The sequence below is a fragment of the Buteo buteo genome, chromosome 15 (assembly GCF_964188355.1).
Source record: "Buteo buteo chromosome 15, bButBut1.hap1.1, whole genome shotgun sequence".
NCBI classification, from domain to species: Eukaryota; Metazoa; Chordata; class Aves; order Accipitriformes; family Accipitridae; genus Buteo; species Buteo buteo.
In genome coordinates, this window is record NC_134185.1 from 31,166,228 (window position 1) to 31,183,956 (window position 17,729).

The window sequence follows — 17,729 nt, forward strand, 5'->3', positions numbered from 1 at the left end:
CTGCTAAGTTTCATCCTCTGCAGCAAAGCATAAGGAAGAAAGAATTACTCAATATGGTGTTTGGGAAAAAAACGTTTGCATGGGCAAAGCAGCACATTTTTTTCCCCAAAGCTGAGTCTTCAGTGGCAAAGATGGTGGGGCTTTTCATAACTCTCTCAGCAGTGGCCACTCCACATGGAAAGTTTCAGACTCAATGGCTAAAGTCTGGCAAAGTATCAAGCAACTGAAAGAGACTCTAAAACAGTGGAAAGTCATGGGCAAGTTTAACGACAGGCGCTTTGACATGCTTTGCCTTTAACTCAAAGTCCTGAGGGCATTAGGCATCCGGATGAACATGCGTAAGATATGAGAATCAGCTGGAGAAACAGCGTCTGGGAACTTTTCCCTCTTGTTGTCTTAACTAAGGATTGCAGAGAGATGGAAACCAGCTCCTGGGCTCTGGGGTTTGTGTGGGAATCGCTGCTTCCATGTAACATCAGCGGTTTCCAGCATGGTACAGCAATGCACAGCTGGACCTGGGGCAGCCCCTGACGTGGGGTGTGCAACCTGTGGGGCTTAAGAGAGCCCTGTCTTTGCAAACCACCTGGTGGGCTTTGGCTTCTGACCTTTGACTGTCACAGGAGCAAATCCAGCATGTGTGTGTCCACAGAGCTCTGCAGTAGGATTTTCCATCTGGCATTCTATATATCTACCAGTCTTCCGAGCTTAAGACGGGCACTGGAGCTGCTGAGCTGGCCACAAAAGGGAGTCATTTTTAGCCCCACATATAGCTGGATTTAGTTTGCTCCCACAGGGAGGTCTCCTCTGATGGCCTGAACGCACAAAGACAGGTCTAGGCTGGGAGCACCAAATTCTGCGTCCTGCTGCCACGATTGCCATAAATGGGGCTGACACATGGCTGAGGCCTCTGTGGGTAAGGACTTTTCTGTATTGCCATTTTTAAATACTCCTTGCCATCTTCACCCGGGTGCACGTAAACTGAAATGTGGACTTTTTCCCCCAAGAAGAGGGGAAGAGCTGCTGGCCAAGATCGAGCCCATCGCAGGGACCCTGCCCAGCTTGTAAGGCAGCAAGCTGTCACAAAGCACTCGAGTTCTCTTCCACATTCACGTTTCTCTCGGCGACTCGGTTCCTCTTATTTTAGCTTTGTTTAAACAATCTCCTTGGTAACTGGAGACAGAAGCAGAATTTTTTCATCCTCCTCGTAGGGTTGGTTTCCTGCCTATCTCAGCACTGGGAGGGATCCTTAGCAAATATGCGTTTGCTTTTGTGCTCCCACCACAACCCCATGTATCACTGGGGATTTCAGGAGACCTGGTGTCTCTTTCAATGAGTTTTTATACACAGAGTTTCAGTTGAGAGGGCCGTATTTCACAGTTTAATTTATTTGGCAGTAAACAGACGGTGTGTCAGTCATGCAGTGAGAACGGTGGCTCTTGAAATTGCCCACATGCTCCCAACCTCCAGTGTGTCCAGCAGCAGGGAATCCCCACTGGAGCGGCCCTTGTCAGGATGCTCCAGCTGCCGGAGTGGCAAAGCCCTTCAGCAGGGACGGGGAATGGCTCCTTGCTGCGGCAGCACCCTCCACCCGGGTACCACAGCCCTGCACATCTTCGAGCGCCTGCTTCTGCCGGGACACAGCAGCCTGAGGACATTAGCATCCTCTGGTCTTCTCAGGGCTGTTTCAGAAAGGTCCTTGCAAGGCAATGGGCATTAATCTCTGGCAGCAACTAAAGACCTGGAGGTGTTTGAAAAGGTAGGGAAAAAATCCCATCTCAGCTGACATGCTTTTTTCCTTTGCTCTCTGGAGAGGCAACTCATTGGAAAGGAAGGGGGAAAGAAAAAAATAAAATGAAAACAACTCCCAAACTTTCTGAAGGCTTGGCTGTGTTTCCAGCCAAGGGAGGTAAAATCAGCTCCTGCATTTACATCCTCTTTCTGAAAACAAGTGGTGTCCAGAGACACAAATTTCAGAGGCAGACCAGCTTTCCCCATTGCTCTGCCGTGTTCGGAGCCAAGCCCTGGGGCCAAGTTTGTCCCCTCCCTGCAGAGTCTTGCTGGGCTCAGGGCAGAGAGGAACCCGCCATTGGCACTCAACCCCAGCACACACTCTTTCTTGGCCAGAGCCGTCCCCAAAAGATGGAAACAGCAGTGTGAAAACACCAAGCAACACCTTCAGTGCAGAACTTAGAGCGGGCATTCTAGGGTCATTTGTTAACTTGATGCTCCAAACATTGTCCCTGTTTAAGGCAGCACTGCCGCAGCAGCAGCCCCTCTCTGGGGGTGGCTGGGGAGTACTTTGCGGAGCCCGTTCAAAGTTTGCTGGCCTCATCCCTGGGTAGCTCTGCATCGCCTCCCTTGCAGGGCTTGCCTTGTGGCACAGCGACGGCATTGCATGGCACTGGAGTGTAGCTCACGGCTTGGAATATGGTCTTCAGAAATGAGCATCCCTGATGCTTCAAGCTTGTATAATGACAGTATTTCATATGCTGGTACCCAAAGGCTTCGTGTCTTTTATACAGTTAGGTAACCCCAGATACTGGTCCAGCATGGGTGACTTTCCAAAGGGAGTCTGGACAGGAGTGAGCTCTGCAGCCAGTCATTTAAATTGCTAAAATGTGAGCATTGCACTTGAACCTCCCTTGACAGAAGATTACTTACAACTTCTTCTAATAAAAGTTCAGTGTGACACTTAGCGACAAGCTCATAAAAGATCAAAAGGTTTTTCCGGAGTCCATTAGCATCAGCAGGGCCCCCGCAGGGAGAGCAGGTAGGATGTTTGCTGTGTGCTGCGCCTGCAAATGCAGATCCCATCTGCACACATGCACACATCGCACGTTAAGGCAGATGTCATTTTGTTCAGCACTTTGACTGCAACGTGTGTGCATGTGTGTGTGCATGCACACGTGTTTTGCTAAGTTGGCACAGAAGCTCTTGAGAGCAGCACAGCACAAAATGGTTCAGTCACAGGTACTTTCTGAGTCTTGAAGTCAGTCGCTTTCATCATTAGGCAGAGGATGATAAATGTAGTGATGGTGAAGTGCTTATTTCTGCAACACCATCAGGAGGCCTTGGTCCTGCATTTGGGTCACCACTTCAAGAGTTTTGGGGCAGTGCCTTGAGAAGAGGGGGCTGATTTTCGGGGCCAGCCAGCAAATAACAGGAGTCAGATGCACCCCTGACTGAGCATGAAGTTAAAGTGAAACTGGATACTGCTCCTGAAAGGGAACCTGCACATTCGATATTGATGTTTGCCCTTTGAATTTCTGCAGCATGCCCTCTGCTGTCACTGAACATCCCCTCATCCTCTCCTGCTTTTCCCATATACAGCTGCTTTTCCAGCAGCAAAGCAACCTATCAGCAGCCCTGGCACAGTGGCAGGGCACAATCAAGACGCCTTGGCCAGCGTCTTCCCAAACAACAAGGGAAATTCTCCCTTGCCCTGAAACCCCAGCAAGTGAGATTTGAAATGTACCTTCCCTGGGAGGGAAGTGCTGGTATGAGTGATACAAAATCTTGCCGCAGTGGCAGTGTTGGAGCAGCTGATGCACAACAGAATTATTTTGGACTTCCTTGAATCCTGATTTCTGATGCTGAAGCCATGCTATTAGACATGAACCTGTTATTTTGCATGGTCCCCACTGCTTTGTTTAGTCAGCTTTAACTTAGCAAAGTTTGCTAAATGATTAACAGGGCTGCAGAAATGTACTCTCTGCTGGCAGTTGCTTGTTGAAATTCATTTTGGGGAGTGCCAAAGCCATTTCAATAAGAGTGATGTCTCTGGTTTGAGGAGCATTGTCATGGCAACTATGCCAGGTGCACACAGGGAAGAGCAACTTGTATTTATCTGAAAGGCTAGAGCAATTATTGTCATAAGGGAGGACCTGGCTGTAAAGAAAAGCCGTATGCGTATTTGGGTGCGTAGAGAAGCAAGAAGCGCTTGTATGAGTTTCCAGTTGCTTTCCTTGGGGAAAACGTGTATGAGGACAATGGGGGAGAGGGATGGGGGGGTTGACCCAGAGTTCGTCTCCCACCCGAACTCCTTTGCGATTTTATTCCTCACCGTGTTTGTTTTCCATTTCAAGTTTTCCAGTGGAGATTTCAAATCCAGCCTTGACCCCTTCTCCGCTCAGCACACGCCTCTTCCCTGCCACACGCCACCCCCCCATCACCCAGCTCCCTGTGAACCAGGGCAAATCTTGCCAACGGAGCACGATGAAACATTGGAGCCGAGTGTCTGTCCCCTTCGTTACCCACCCGCATTACTCACAGACCTGAGTGACCGGCCAGGCACAAGGAGAAAAATCCCAGAAAGGCAGAATGAGGGGAAAGGCAGAGCCAGGTTTTGACTCTGAACCCTGCAGGCTTAGAGATGGGATTTGCAGGGTTTTTGTAGTAAGCAAGGATGTTGGGCTGGGCTGAGCCCTGGGCAGTCAACCCTTTGCCTGCAGCACAGGCTGAATTTTTAGGGACTAATGGCAGTTTTTAGCTGGCATGAGCAGGGTTGTGCAAAGCCAGGGGAGAAGTTATTTCTGCTCTGTCAGCTTTCCCAGATGCCTTAAGCAATTGCTGGTGGGGGTGGTTTTGATCAAATTCACATCAAATGTGTTTTCCCTCCTAGTCGTTGTCACTTGTATTGCACTGTTAGTGCATGCTGTCCTTGGTGATCCAGATACTGATCTAAATGGAGTCTCTCCTGTTTGGTGCCCCAGTGATTGATTCTGCCTCCAGCAGGCACTCTGGGAGCTATAAGGACTGTGGATGACCATTACTAGACATGCATGGCAGTGGGATTGGGGAAGAACAGCAAAGCACTGTTTTGACCTGGTGTTACTGCATCCAGAGCCACGGGAAGGGGGAGGTCACACCTTCAGCTGCCCTGGGACAGTGAAACATTTAAGCATGACCACGGGCTCAGGCCCTGTTTTAGGGTAGATCAAGAGAGTGCCATGCATCTTTTTGCGTAGCTGGCCCCTTGCAAGATGTGACGTTGGCAGATGACTGAAGAATTGCATTAGCCAGAGTGCAAAATTCACAGTCAGATCAGAGCAAACCTCGAGGATTCCCCAGAAAAGCATTTCTGGTCTGACAAATCCTGCCCAATATGGTCTTCCCAAGAGGAGAGTCAAGCAGCATTCAGTCTAGCATGTGAAATCATCTTACCTGGCAATTGTCGCTCCTGAAAAGTGTTTTCTGAGGCACTGAGCATCAGCTGTGCCTCAGAAGCTATTCGAGCAGCAACAGCTCTCAGTCCTCCTGTCTCTGCAAACCACCTCTCACATCTTGTATCTCCACAGGGCCAGGGAAGAGCAGGCTGACTCCTTTTCCAGGATTTTCCTGGTAGTGAGGCTCTGGAGCAGGCCAGTGATATGTATTTGAGCTGTATGTTGCCATTTAAATTCAATGCATCCTGAGGCCAGGGGAGCAGTTGGTTTATGCAGCCGTGGAAATGACAACACAGCCCTGTGGTCTTACAAAGATTGATTCAGCAAGCCTTGGAGAAAGAGGTGGAGGGCAACCAAGAAAATAAGAGCAGCCAGATGAATTTTGGCTCCAGAGGTGGGGGGAGGATAGAGGAACCGGTTCCCTCTCCCTTTGTTTGCAGGTGTGCTCAATCATGGGTTTGGTAGGCATTGGACGGTGCAGCCCCACGCGGACCTGGGCTCCTGGACCAGTAAAGCAAGCTGCCACATCAGATCAGCTCACATCCACACTTTCCAAAGCACGTGTCAGGCTTAGCTTCAGGCGGGTTTTCCTTTGCCCTCCATGTCATGTTTGCAGCATGATGCAGGCAAAATTTTCATTAAGTACAGACATTTCATGTCAGCAAGGCTTGGTTCAGCAAAGGACCCGCATGGGTGATTCATGGGACACCTTACAAAGACGGGATCCCATCAGCAGGGACAGAAACCCTAATGAACCCTCTCCTCTGTCAGAGACCACTGTGTAACAGCTAAAATCATGTGTGACACAAGGTCGTTCACATGACCTGGCCCATTTCTGTGCATCTTCTGTCCCTCAGGAAGGTGTGTCCCTGCACTGGCTGAGCCGGCATCGCATTGACCTCTCGTGTGTCCCCTGCCAGACACATCCTCTGTGGCTGGGACGAACACCTCCACCGCAGACCTGGGTGTCTTTCTGCACGTGAGGTGGTCGCCTCCTCACCATCACGTGCAATTTTGTTGTCAACTGGTGGAAGAAAAGCCTGATCTGCTCATTTTCCATCCAGCAGCAAGACAACTTCCCTCCTCAAGTAGCTGTCAGAAATTTGAGCAATGAAGCTGCTAATTACATAAAAGCACTCACTGGTGCCCTGGTCGGAAGAGTTGTGTGCTGCAGGGAGCAGCTACGTGTCTTTGTGTCTATAACAGCACAGACAGGACCTCGAGCCCCTGCAGCCTCCAGGGAGGCTCGCCAAGCAGATAAGGACAGCCAGGGAGATGGAGAGCAACGCGGAGCGGAGGCAGGGATGGGGAGAGAAAGAGCTGCCTTGGTCTTGGCGGTTGGCTCCAGCCCCCCGTGCTCTGGGGTCTGGTTCAGACTCCTCGCTGTGGCCACAGCCAGTTTGCATGGCCCTGGCCGCTGGTTCTGGTGGTGCCCAGCCCCGATGATAATTTGGGAGCTTTCTCCCCTCCGGCACCTGATCCCCTACAGCAGCCCGCTTGCCCCTCTGCACAGGCACTGCCCAGCGCTTACATGAGCTGCGCAGGGCAGGGAGTCTCCCAAACCACATGCCCATCTCTCCTGGCAAGCGTTAACTTCAGCTAATTAAGTGACTGGCTGACAAGCAGATGTATGAGAAATCAAAGTGACAGCTCTCTGCGGGAGTCTGAGAGCACGTACTGGAATGGGCAGCACCAATGGATGTGGCTTTGAAATGTCACTTCCAGAACGTGCATCCCTTGCGGCTATTCTCTCGCCGCGATCGCTGACCCTCTGGGTGGGGAGTGCTTGGCTGTTGGGGGGTCAGGGCTGGCAGCACCGGGCTGAGGCAACAGGACTCCACTCCCGACTGCCTACCCTGGATGTTGCAACTATGAATCTGCAGTTGAAAGTCCTCCAAGCTATTCATGTCATTCTCCTGGGTGATCAGTGGAAGCTGGATGGGTGACAAGCTGCATAAGCGCATTGTTCCCTCTATTCATTCAGGAATAAGTGTCTATCTGTCCAGGCAACAACAGTATGCCATGTTCTCATGGGCAAGCTAGTTACTGATGGCTATAGCAGTTGGTTGGTTGTGTGTTTAGAGATTATCATTTTCCTGGCCCACTGGAGACACCATTACTGGCTACATGCACTACTTCTTAGCTATTCCAGCCCCAGCTCATTGGTGATCTGGGCACAATGATGCTTTCTTAGTTGCAAGATCTCTGATCTAGGTGCACAGCAGTGTTGAGGTGGGCAACATCTCTGGATTGGAAGGTTTCTGGATTAGAAGGTCTCTGGTCCAACCTCTTCTTAGAGGGCCAACATCAAAGCTAAAGCAAGTTGCTCAGGCAAGCTTTGAACATCTCCAAGGATGGAGGTAGCTGACCTCATTCTCTCACTCAGAAAAAAAAAAAAAAGAAAGAAAAGAAAGCAGTTTTTAAAAGGCATGGCTACAGTTCTGAAGGAGAGCTAAGAGATACGTTGTGCAGCAATGAAAACCACTTTTCGCCATGCTGAATCTGAGCAGCAGCTCTGCTCTTGGAGATCTGGCCCTATCAAGAAGCGCCCTGCAGGATGTCCCATCCCTCACCATGTCCTGCCTGGATCTCTCTGGAGCTGATTGCTGATGCCCTGGAAACAGCAAGCTCCCTTGGTCCTTGCAGTTCTGGTCACTTGTCTGAGTCATGAGAGGGTTTTCTGCCATTTCACATAACTAAGCAGTACAGTGTAGATTGGGAATGGCAGGATTTTTGCAAGTATATTGAGGATTTCCACTGATGCACCGTGACTGTGCAGATATTCAGGTTCGAAATGAATGCAAAGGTCCAAGTAGGTTGTCACCAGTCATTCCTGGTGCCATCCGATCCCACAAGAGAAAAGGCTAGTGGAGGTAGGAGAGCTGGGAGTCCCAGCTCCTTACACCTCTGCCCAGGGCTGCGCCCATCTTCTCATGTGGCCTTGGTCAAAAAAATACTTGTAGACAAATATTCCCCTATTTGTCTCTGTTCTGCTCCTGTCACCCTGTGCTAGACTCTGCTAGCTTGTTACATATGAACGTGTCCCTGCACATGCATGAGATTGCTCACAGGGTGCTTTCCCCAGCTGGCATTTTTCTCTAAGCATTAGCTCTCTTCTTGCCCTGTCTTTGCCATTGTACAAAGCCAGTTTGCTTGCCCATTGACAGGGGACATTCAGCCCCGGCCTGCCAGTGCCATGTCCCTGCCGGGGTCACTTGCAGGCAGGCGTCTGGGTGCTCTCTCTTGCCCGTTCCAGAGATGTGCCCAGAACATGCAGGTGGGCTGGCACGCTTGTGCCAAGTACACATCACCTCCTAAGAGCAGCTGTTTGCTGTCCGTGACACTGAGCTGGTATTAGCAACCACATCGCTCTCCCTGGCACATGGGATACCACTAATGCCAAAAGCTTACTCAGGCTCAAAGGGAAATGGGAGAAATCTGCAGAGCATAGCTAAATACATAGAAAGCTGGTCTGGTTAGGAAACTCCTGAGACACAAATACCTGGGGCCTGGGAGAGTATCAGTTGGAAATACTGTCTATACGCGCGTCCTGCTCTGGTATCCTCCTACTCCAAGGTGCTCTTGGCAGTTGTCAGGAGAAGAGGCTGTGCTGGATGGCCATTGGGTCTGATCAGGTATAGCAGTTCTTCCCTTGGTGCACCATCCTTAGAGCATCACCAGCCAAGAGAACTTTTCCATGGGCTATTGTAACTAAGGTTTGTGGGGGAATGCTCTGTTAAAAGACTTTTACAGTTCAAATGAAATAGCATGGTTTGAAATGAAAACTAAATCCTGATGGAGAGCATTGGGCTTGGAGCAAGGGCAGAGATTTGTACGCTGTGGTCACAAACATACCATCCTTCTCTTGTTGCTGCTGGGTGTCAGCAAGAGGAGAAGAGCTGGAGCTGCAATTCTGCAAGACTTGTTTTATTCTTTGATTTCTGGTATATAGAAATGAAACTCATTCCCTCAGCAATTGCCTTGGGTACAGACTCAGGGAAGAGCAATTTCTGGCACAGAAATGCAGGTGGTTGGATGCACCATGGATACCATCAGCCGTCATTCTAGAACGGGGCTCTTTAGCTCAACACCAATGGAAAGAAAACCCCAGCAGCAGCAGTGCTTTCCTCCAAACTTGCCCCGTGGTGGCACTGGGGCTCCCTGCAGCAGGTAGGGAGGAAGGCAGGAGGTGTGCCAAGCCTGGTGGTTTAGGGCAACACAGAGCCCGGCTCGGCAGAGGGACCTCTAGCCCCAGGCACCCGAATGTGTTGGAGAGATGCTCCAGAAATTGCTCTTTCCCACCTACAGTGTGACCAAAGGACAAGGCAGGAAAAAAGTATATTCCAGCTTTCTCAAAGGCTGTGGTGTTGCACAGTCATGGGATCTTGAGTGTTTGGCTTAAATACTCAGCTCCTGGGAATGTTAGATTATGGCAGAAACACCACTTTCATCCCCAAAGCAAAGCTGATACTAGACCTTTGTGAGGATTTGAGGGACAGCTTGGAAGCACCATCTAGATGGACCCCAGATTCACATGAGGTGAAGAAAATGTGTAGTGGTTTAGAGGCTGATTTAATCTTCTGTTTTAATATTCTGTTTTTTCCCTCTGCCTCATGGATTCGGGACTCCTGGTTTCTGGCCCTGCAGTGAGTCAGCAGTGGGGGTTTCAGGGTGCTATACAGTGTCCCTTTTGTTTTCTGTTTACACAAGCACTATCATGTCTTGTGCTGGAAGAGCCCCTGAGCCACAGGAGAGAGAGACTTGAAATGCAAACTTCAGCACGTACTTGCGCTGTCGGGACTCTGGATCTCGGCATACTTCATGCCGCTGTGTCCAGCTAGGGAAACCAAGGGGTGGATATCTCACCAGCCCACGTCACTCCGTGAGCCTTAGCAAGCTGTCCTGGCTCTGACAGGCGCTCCTGGTCTGCCTCATTCACGCCATGTCTTGTAATGCAAGAACATCAGCCTCACGCAGCAACACGTGCCTCTGAAAAAAAGGACTGCGGGCAGCGGGCTTGCAAAACTGGGCACTGAATGCAGCAGGAGCACAGGACTAGGTGAGGCCACCTAAAACACGGGCTGCAATCCACAGCCTGCACCAGTAGCCCCACGCTAGCTCGATGCTGCTCACATCATCACAGCCTGCCCTACCCAGCAAATCTCTGCCTGGGAGAGGAGCGAGAAGCAGAGACCATGTCAGAGGGTCCAGCAAGAGCAGGGTGTCATCAGCGTGTGTCCTAGATTACTGTAGAAAGCAGTCCTTCCTCTAGCGCAGGATAAATGGTGCAGTTGCCTGATCGTCCTGTCCTCATTCTGCACTGATCAAACCCTGCCGCAAGGCCCCGTGCACGCGGGACCCTGCGGAGGGGCTTTGCAGCAGGCAAAAGGCAGCGTGGTGGAGATCAGGCATGCTCTAAGAATAGCCTGTGTTATTTTCACATACTTGCTGTTTCTCAAACAGGTGTGATCTCAAACACCATTAGGAGGTAATCCTTTTCTCCAGGATTGCAGTCTCATTCCAGGGACAAATTTGCCTTAGCAATTCTTGCTGATTGGAGATTCATCCAGAGAGCAGGCTTGCCATTTGTTCCTCCCACCCTTTCTCCCAACAACCTTGTACAGCAGAAACAGCAGCAGTGCACGTCTACCCGACACAGAGCACTTGCTCACACCCTAGAAAGATCACTTGGAAAACTGCATAATAGCAGCACCTGCTGGCAGTGGCACTTTAAGCCCTGAGGCTGCATTATTGAAGGAATTCCTATTGGTTTTGGGTCTAAGCATTAGGAAGAGCTTTTTTAATTGGCACCCAGGTTTCTTTTTGTGAGAGAGAATTATTCCGTGGGGCTTTGAGGAATGCCACATGCGGCAAGCTGGAGCACACCCATAGGAAGTTTACGGCTTGATACCTCTGCTGCCCTCAGAATTGATGAAGACAGCTTTTTTAATTAACTTTCCTGAGAAAGGCTTTTTTTTTTTCATACAGGGGGGCAGGGTGCAGTGTACATTTTAATGGGAGTTGTCAGGAAAATTATTGGTTTTGTTAGTAATGTTTTTGAAATTGTGCCATTCCGTTAATTCTGTCAGGTCCTCTTTGATAGCTTGGCTAAGAGCATTTTTGCATCATTCATTAGTTTTTTAATACACGATAATTTCCCCTAACTCATCAATGCAAAGCAAGATCAGCTGCATGCTTAGTAACCATTTTTCCTATGTACAAACCTATTGCAGCAATAATTATAAACAGAACAAATTATTACAGATATTCATTATAAAATACAATTACACTGAGCCATACTGCGTTGTTACACTTTTCACTGCCATCACTTGCTCTTGAGTAAATGGTTTCATTATAAGCATGAAGGGCAAACTTAATACACTTCTGACTCATAGCAAACAGCACAAGAAATCATCCTGGCTGTTCCTCCAAGTGCTTGGCGGTGTTTGCTCTGAATGAGAATAAAATGTCGACTCTGCTGCCAAATACTTGTCAGCTTAACAGAGGGGTTCTGGGTGGCAGTACAGACGTGCAAGGAAGGGAGAAAGCCAGAAATTATGGCAGCATGGCCTGAATTTGACTCCCCTAGAGCGTGGCTTTCTTCCATGTTTATGGGTTTGCAGTGCTAAGACCTGCCAGGAACAGCAGATCCTTCTTGATCATATATTGGAGCAGCCTCGGGGCTGCTCCAACTTGTGCTGGCTGCATGTGGAAAGCACAGAGCAGCCAGGGATGTGGCAAGAGGTGTTTCTTCAAAGGATGGGACAGACAGGCTTGGGCAGGGGGAAAGCGACTGGGAAGCTTGTTTAAGGAAGAGCATTCACAGAAGGACAGTGCCGTCAAGCGTGGGGAAAAAGCAAACCCAGCCAGGAGATCGGCAGCAAGCAGGGGGCTGCAGACAGTCACTGCATTGCCTTTTTATTTCTTATTGTTATTGCCTTCTTATTTCTTGACCTGGCAGCAATGCCACATGTGCATAACAGTGAGCAGGGCACTCCGGGCAGGAGCAGGGGCTGCTGGATTTCTGCCCCCCCATCTTGTCTTTGCAAGGGCTTTGCACTGTAGGAAAGACCATAGTAGTCCCCCCCGACAATGCACTAGCCCCTTGTACCCCAGGGGTTTGGTTACCTTCTGGTGAGCAGCTTGCAGCTGGGTGTATCTCAGCTACTTACATGAATCCCTGAAAAGAGCTGGGAAGCTTCTTCTGTGCTAATTTTTTCCCCTGGTGAAGCAATTCGTTCACTCAATTTTCACTCTACTGGGTGCCTCAAGAAACAAATCTCTCTGCTGGTGGCCACAGCCTCCTGCAAGGAGGCTCTTTGTGGTGCATGCTTTGTGGCTGTGCTCTGAGCAGGGGCTGTGCCTTTGGACCTGCCCTGCTGATGCCACAAGGGGTAAATTTGGCAACCCCGGGTGTCGTGGTTTAACCCTATCCAGTAACTAAGCACCACACAGCCGCTCACTCATTTCCCCCCCACCCAGTGGGATGGGGAGAGAATCAGGGAAAAAAAAAGTAAAACTCATGGGTTGAGATAAGAACGGTTTAATAGAACAGAAAAGAAGAAACTAATAGTGATAATGATAACACTAATAAAATGACAATAGTAATAATTAAAGGATTGGAATATACAAGTGATGCACAACGTAATTGCTCACCACGCGCCAACCGACACCCAGTTAGTCCCCAAGCGGCAATTCCCCCCAGCCCCACTGCCCCCAGTTTATAAACTGGGCATGATGTCACACGGCATGGAATACCCCTTTGGCCAGTTGGGGTCAGCTGTCCTGGCTGTGTCCCCTCCCAACTTCTTGTGCCCCTCCAGCCTTCTTGCTGGCTGGGCATGAGAAGCTGAAAATCCTTGACTTTTAGTATAAACACTACTTAGCAACAACTGAAAACATCCATGTGCTGTCAACATTCTTCTCATCCTGAACTCAAAAACATAGCGCTATACCAGCTACTAGGAAGAAAATTAACCCTGTCCCAGCTGAAACCAGGACACTGGGCCATGTGAGAAGAAAGACTTGCTGCAGAACTCTCAAACAGGAGAGAACCAAACCTTCAGAGCTTGGGGAAGGCTGTGCTGGTTGCAAAGGAAAATAAAATGTCAAATCTCACCACGAGTGAAGCTTTCCTTCACCCTGCCCTAACCAGAAAGACTGTCTTTCCCTTATGTTCCCTCCACGGAAAAAGTCCTAACTCCAGCATCCCTTTTGAACTTCTAAATTGGAGCCTCCAAAGCCCAAGCTGAGCAGCTGATCATGATATTGAGCACGGATCTGCTGTGCCTGGCGAGACAGAGCCTCCTCCATGCACAGGGGCTGGTTTAAGCAGCGCATCATGCTTTCAGGGGCTTGGTCCGTGCTGGTTCCCAGTGCTCGTGTCGCCGGGAGCCTGTGCAGTGTGTGCAAGCTCTCAGGGGGCTGTTCTGTACCCTGGGCTTTTGGAAAGGGAAGGGATGTGTCCGGCTGCCCCCAGGCCGAGGCACCTCTGGAGGAGGCTGATCCAGGCTGCGTCATGTCCAGCCGTGGCCTCTGGCCATGCCGGGGAGGATGGTACCCTGTGAGCTGCTGTGCTCTGTCCCTGTGGTCCGTGCTCATCCTGAGGCAGGCTCGGCCCATCGGCTCCTGCCCTTCGCTTTCAGCTGTGCTGCCCCTCCAGCCTGTGCTACCAAACCCACTGTTTTCTGTCCGCAGCCCCCTTTTCCTGCCATTTCCACCCTCCTCTTCCTCTCCCTGTCTCCCCTCCTCCCTTTTCCGCTCTTACTCTTCAATCTCTATTTCTTCTTCTCTGTTCCAGCAAAACGATATCAATCAAGGTGATAGATGATGAGGAGTATGAGAAAAACAAGACCTTCTACCTAGAGATCGGGGAGCCCCGGCTTGTGGAGATGAGTGAGAAGAAAGGTGGGGGACGTGCTCCGGGGCTGAGCCCAGCCTGTGTGTCCCTGTCTGGCTCACTCATGCCTGGCACCTGCAACACCACGCTCACATCCCCAACGCCTATGGAAAAGGGCAGGAGCGAGGACACTTCCCATCCCTCCTGAGCTCAGCCTTCCCCCAGCCCGCCGAGGTCCGACGCCAGCCGGGCGGTGGGGATGCTCCTGCCCTTCCCCATACGCCCCAGGAGGGATGTGCAGCCGCTTCCCCCCACCCGACCATCTCCGGCACCACGGCACCTGGGCGGACGTGAACTGCATGCGTGTGTGATGCCAATCATGTGTTTGCCTTTGTCTTGTGTTCCCACAGGAAATTCATTACCCTTAGAGTACTTGACCGTGAGGAGTATGAGAAAGAGTGCAGTTTCTTCCTTGTGCTTGGGGACCCGGTGTGGCTACGACGAGGAGTGAAAGGTGTGAGAGTAAAACCAGACCAGCTCTTGAGACGCTGCCGTCCGCTTTCTCTGTGTCTCCCTACTCTCACACTCCTTTCTCCTCGCACTTTGGCTCCCGGCCGTTTTGCCCTCCCTCCTTCGAAGCTTGGCCACTGCACCTTTTTGCTCTGTTTTCTTTCCTCTTTCATTTGGGGAGGACTCTGTCTCACTCACGAGGGCCCCCCGGGAGCAGGGCACGCTCCCAGGAGGCTCTGGAGCACCCACGCAGGGGACGATGAGCATCGCCAGCCCCCAGAGACATTTTGGGAGCGCTGCCCTGCCGCGTCGCAGCTAGACCTTCATTTAATTGAGTAGAAAATTCAGTCTCGAGAAGAAAAAAGGCAACGCTGCATCATTTCTATCAGAAGATAAAATAGCCTTCGCTTGAAATAAAATGCATGGCCAGAGCAGTAATTTTAGCCTTTTTATACTGGCACTAGTCTCTGAAAATAGCTGAGAATCACGGCACCAGCAGGTAATACTGTAAGATGCAATCAGTCTAGGAGAAATCAGGTTATGCTCAAATAAAGTTTCATGGCTCTTCAGTGGATAATAGCTTCTCACAGGAATAATAAAAACAATTTCCTCTTTCATCACATTTCTAAACCAACTGCAAACCTTCCCAAAAAGACAGAGTTCACTTATTTTTCCATGCATCTGTTTCTGCTAGGAAATTAAGTGAAAATTAATGGCAACAGCTAATTCTGCGCAGTATTGGTGGCTGAGCAAGAAGCAGTTTTAGAGTTACTTAAGATAATTAGTTGCCCTACAAGAGACCCTTATTAAACCCTTTGTAAAAAGTTGGCAGCAGCATTTGGTCTGTCTGCCTTGGAGCTGCTTTCTAATTTCTGGGACATAAGCTCTCCCTTCAGCAGGCATGGGGTTGTAATACATTATTTGTTCAGGACAGAGAGGGCCCCCAGCGGTCCCCATGCTGAGTGGGGACGTGCTGCTGCATTTCAGGCTAAAAACGCAGCCGGCAGCCATGCCACGTTCCCCTTCAGCGCTGGTGCCGTCTAGGTCGGCTGCATCGTCCCCTGCCTCAGGTTTCCTGCTGGTTTATGTGACTAGCTAGCAGAAGCAAGGCTAAAAAATCAGACATGCTGACATGGCCCAGGCTCTGCAGGTGGGGTTTGTATCATTAAAAGGTGCCAGTGGCATCTATGGAGCATAGCCAGTGTTGCCAAGGATAAAGTGACACATGGACAACTCAACTCGGCGGCTCCGGATTTGCCCAGCTTCACAGGGACCAGCATGGGCTCAGCCTTCTGAGCCTGGCAAGAGCAAACACACTTTCCAGGCCCCAGTTTTGAGAATCGTGGTACCAGCTCATGAGATCCCAGCTGAAATTTTTAATTAAAAATAGAAGGAAAAGGAAAGAAAGTTCGTCATCCTCCTGGTCACAGAGATAACTGAGGAAACCCGGGGGAAGCTCAGCTTTGCAAACTCACTATCTGCAAGGCAAGTCAAGATTTTAAAGGATGCTAGTTGCTGCTTTGGCCATGTAATGATTTTTTTTTAAACTTGTTTTTTTGTACTTGGTTTTGTAGGAAAGGCAACAAGGCAGGGCGAGCTGTGTGCTCGGCACCCTGGAGACAAGAGCATCTCTGAAATGTCACCCTTAGGCCATGTAGCCATGGTGAGGTCCACACCTCAGAGGCCAGAGACCCACCAGTGCCCTAAGGGAGAGGCTTTTTCTTCTGTTTTGGAGACCTAAAAAGTTGAGCGACAAGATCCTTGAGCCAAGCCTTGCCACAGACTTTTCTTCTCTTGTTATATATGCCAGAAGCACAGCTGCCTGGTTGGAGCTATTGCTCCCCATTAGGCAGCTGGAGGAGGTCAAAGCCAGTAGCCGCTGCACATGGGACATCTTGCGTTCTCCCCCAGGGCAGAACTGCCTCTGAGACCAATGGAAGATCTTGCACATACAATTCAAAGGGGAAAAATGAATTTTTGGAGTGTGCCTTTTAATCACATATCCACCCCATGTTTGCAATAGTTTTTATTTTAAATCCACAATCCCATGAAACATTTCTGTTCCTTTATTTTTAGTGCCTTTCTCTCAACACTAATGGTATCCTGCAGCTTTACAGATCTGAAATCTCTGCCCTGGGATCTGGAGTCTTTCTGTGGATATCCCTTTTGATTTCATTATTCATTTACTTTTCTTCTTCTGTGTTTGTCTCTGTCTGTCTCCTTCACAGCCCTGTTGTTGAATGAGCTTGGTAAGCGCGCATTTGTTTTTCTTTTCCATTTTTCCAGTTTGTCTGCGTATTTTCGGAGACAATTGATTTTGCTTGACATTTTTCTTTGTTCACAACTTTCTCTTTTAGGTCAGCATTATTTAAGTAAGCTCAGGTATCTAATGCCATATCTTTCCTTGGAGTAAAGCCCCAAAGTCACTAAAGTTAATGAGCGGTAACCTGCTGTGGCGAGGAGCATTTTTTGGGAGTGGCGTTGTTACAGCCATAGTAAACCCGCCGACACCCCGAGCTACAAACCTGCGCCGTGCAAATTAACCCATAGCCTTTTACACTGGCATGGCAGAAACAGGATTGCCTGATGACTTCTTAGGGATGCTTGTGGCTGGACAGGAAAGTTGGCCAATCCTTTCTGAAGAGACGATGCAAACTTTGCCTCCAGTCTTGGGGAGATTTAGAGCCCACCCAGCCTGTGAATTTCTTTGCTGGCCATCCCCAGGATAGGGCGGCCAGGGAGGGAAGCAAAGCTGCCCTCAGTCCCCGCAACACCCCCGGACCCAGGGCAGGCTCGCACTGGTTTTGCCCACTCCGCAGCATATATTGGGTACTTGGGGGTGGCAGCTGACAGGTGTGGGTTGAAAAGCCTGTGTTCAGGTGTCCCCGCACTATCCCTGGGGTGCGTGTCGGGGAGCAGCCCCCCATGTCCGCAGTCCCTGGCCGTGGGGCAGGGAAGGACCACTACGTTCCTGCGGGCTGCAGGGTGTCCGTGTTGCTGTGCTGATGCTAATCTTCTCTCTCTCTCTCTCTCTCTCTCTCATTTTTGGTTTCATCTAGGTGGCTTCACCATCACAGGTATGGATTTCTGCTCTCCCCGCCCCCCCCTTCCCTCCTTTTAATGGCCATATGCTCACCCCGCTCTTTCCTCTTGGTTTCCTCTTTGCTTTTGTTCTGCCCTGAAGGGAAACTCTGGAAGGGTAAGAAGGCACCGTC

General features: G+C 50.1%; 1 protein-coding gene across 12 annotated transcripts in view; it reads left to right on the forward strand.

Moving 5' to 3' along the window:
* The window catches only part of SLC8A1 (solute carrier family 8 member A1), a 140,972-nt gene that overhangs the window by 109,100 nt on the left and 14,143 nt on the right, over window positions 1-17,729 (forward strand). For 4 of the 12 annotated variants that reach the window (XM_075046921.1, XM_075046930.1, XM_075046929.1 and 1 more), the window contains exons 3-6: window positions 13,966-14,072; window positions 16,743-16,763; window positions 17,574-17,591; window positions 17,699-17,713. In XM_075046921.1, the coding sequence (XP_074903022.1) occupies window positions 13,966-14,072; window positions 16,743-16,763; window positions 17,574-17,591; window positions 17,699-17,713 (161 nt within the window). Of the gene's footprint in view, window positions 1-13,965; window positions 14,073-14,414; window positions 14,519-16,742; window positions 16,764-17,573; window positions 17,592-17,698; window positions 17,714-17,729 lie in introns of all 12 variants that reach the window. The other 8 variants (XM_075046922.1, XM_075046927.1, XM_075046925.1 and 5 more) reach the window with 5 other exon arrangements.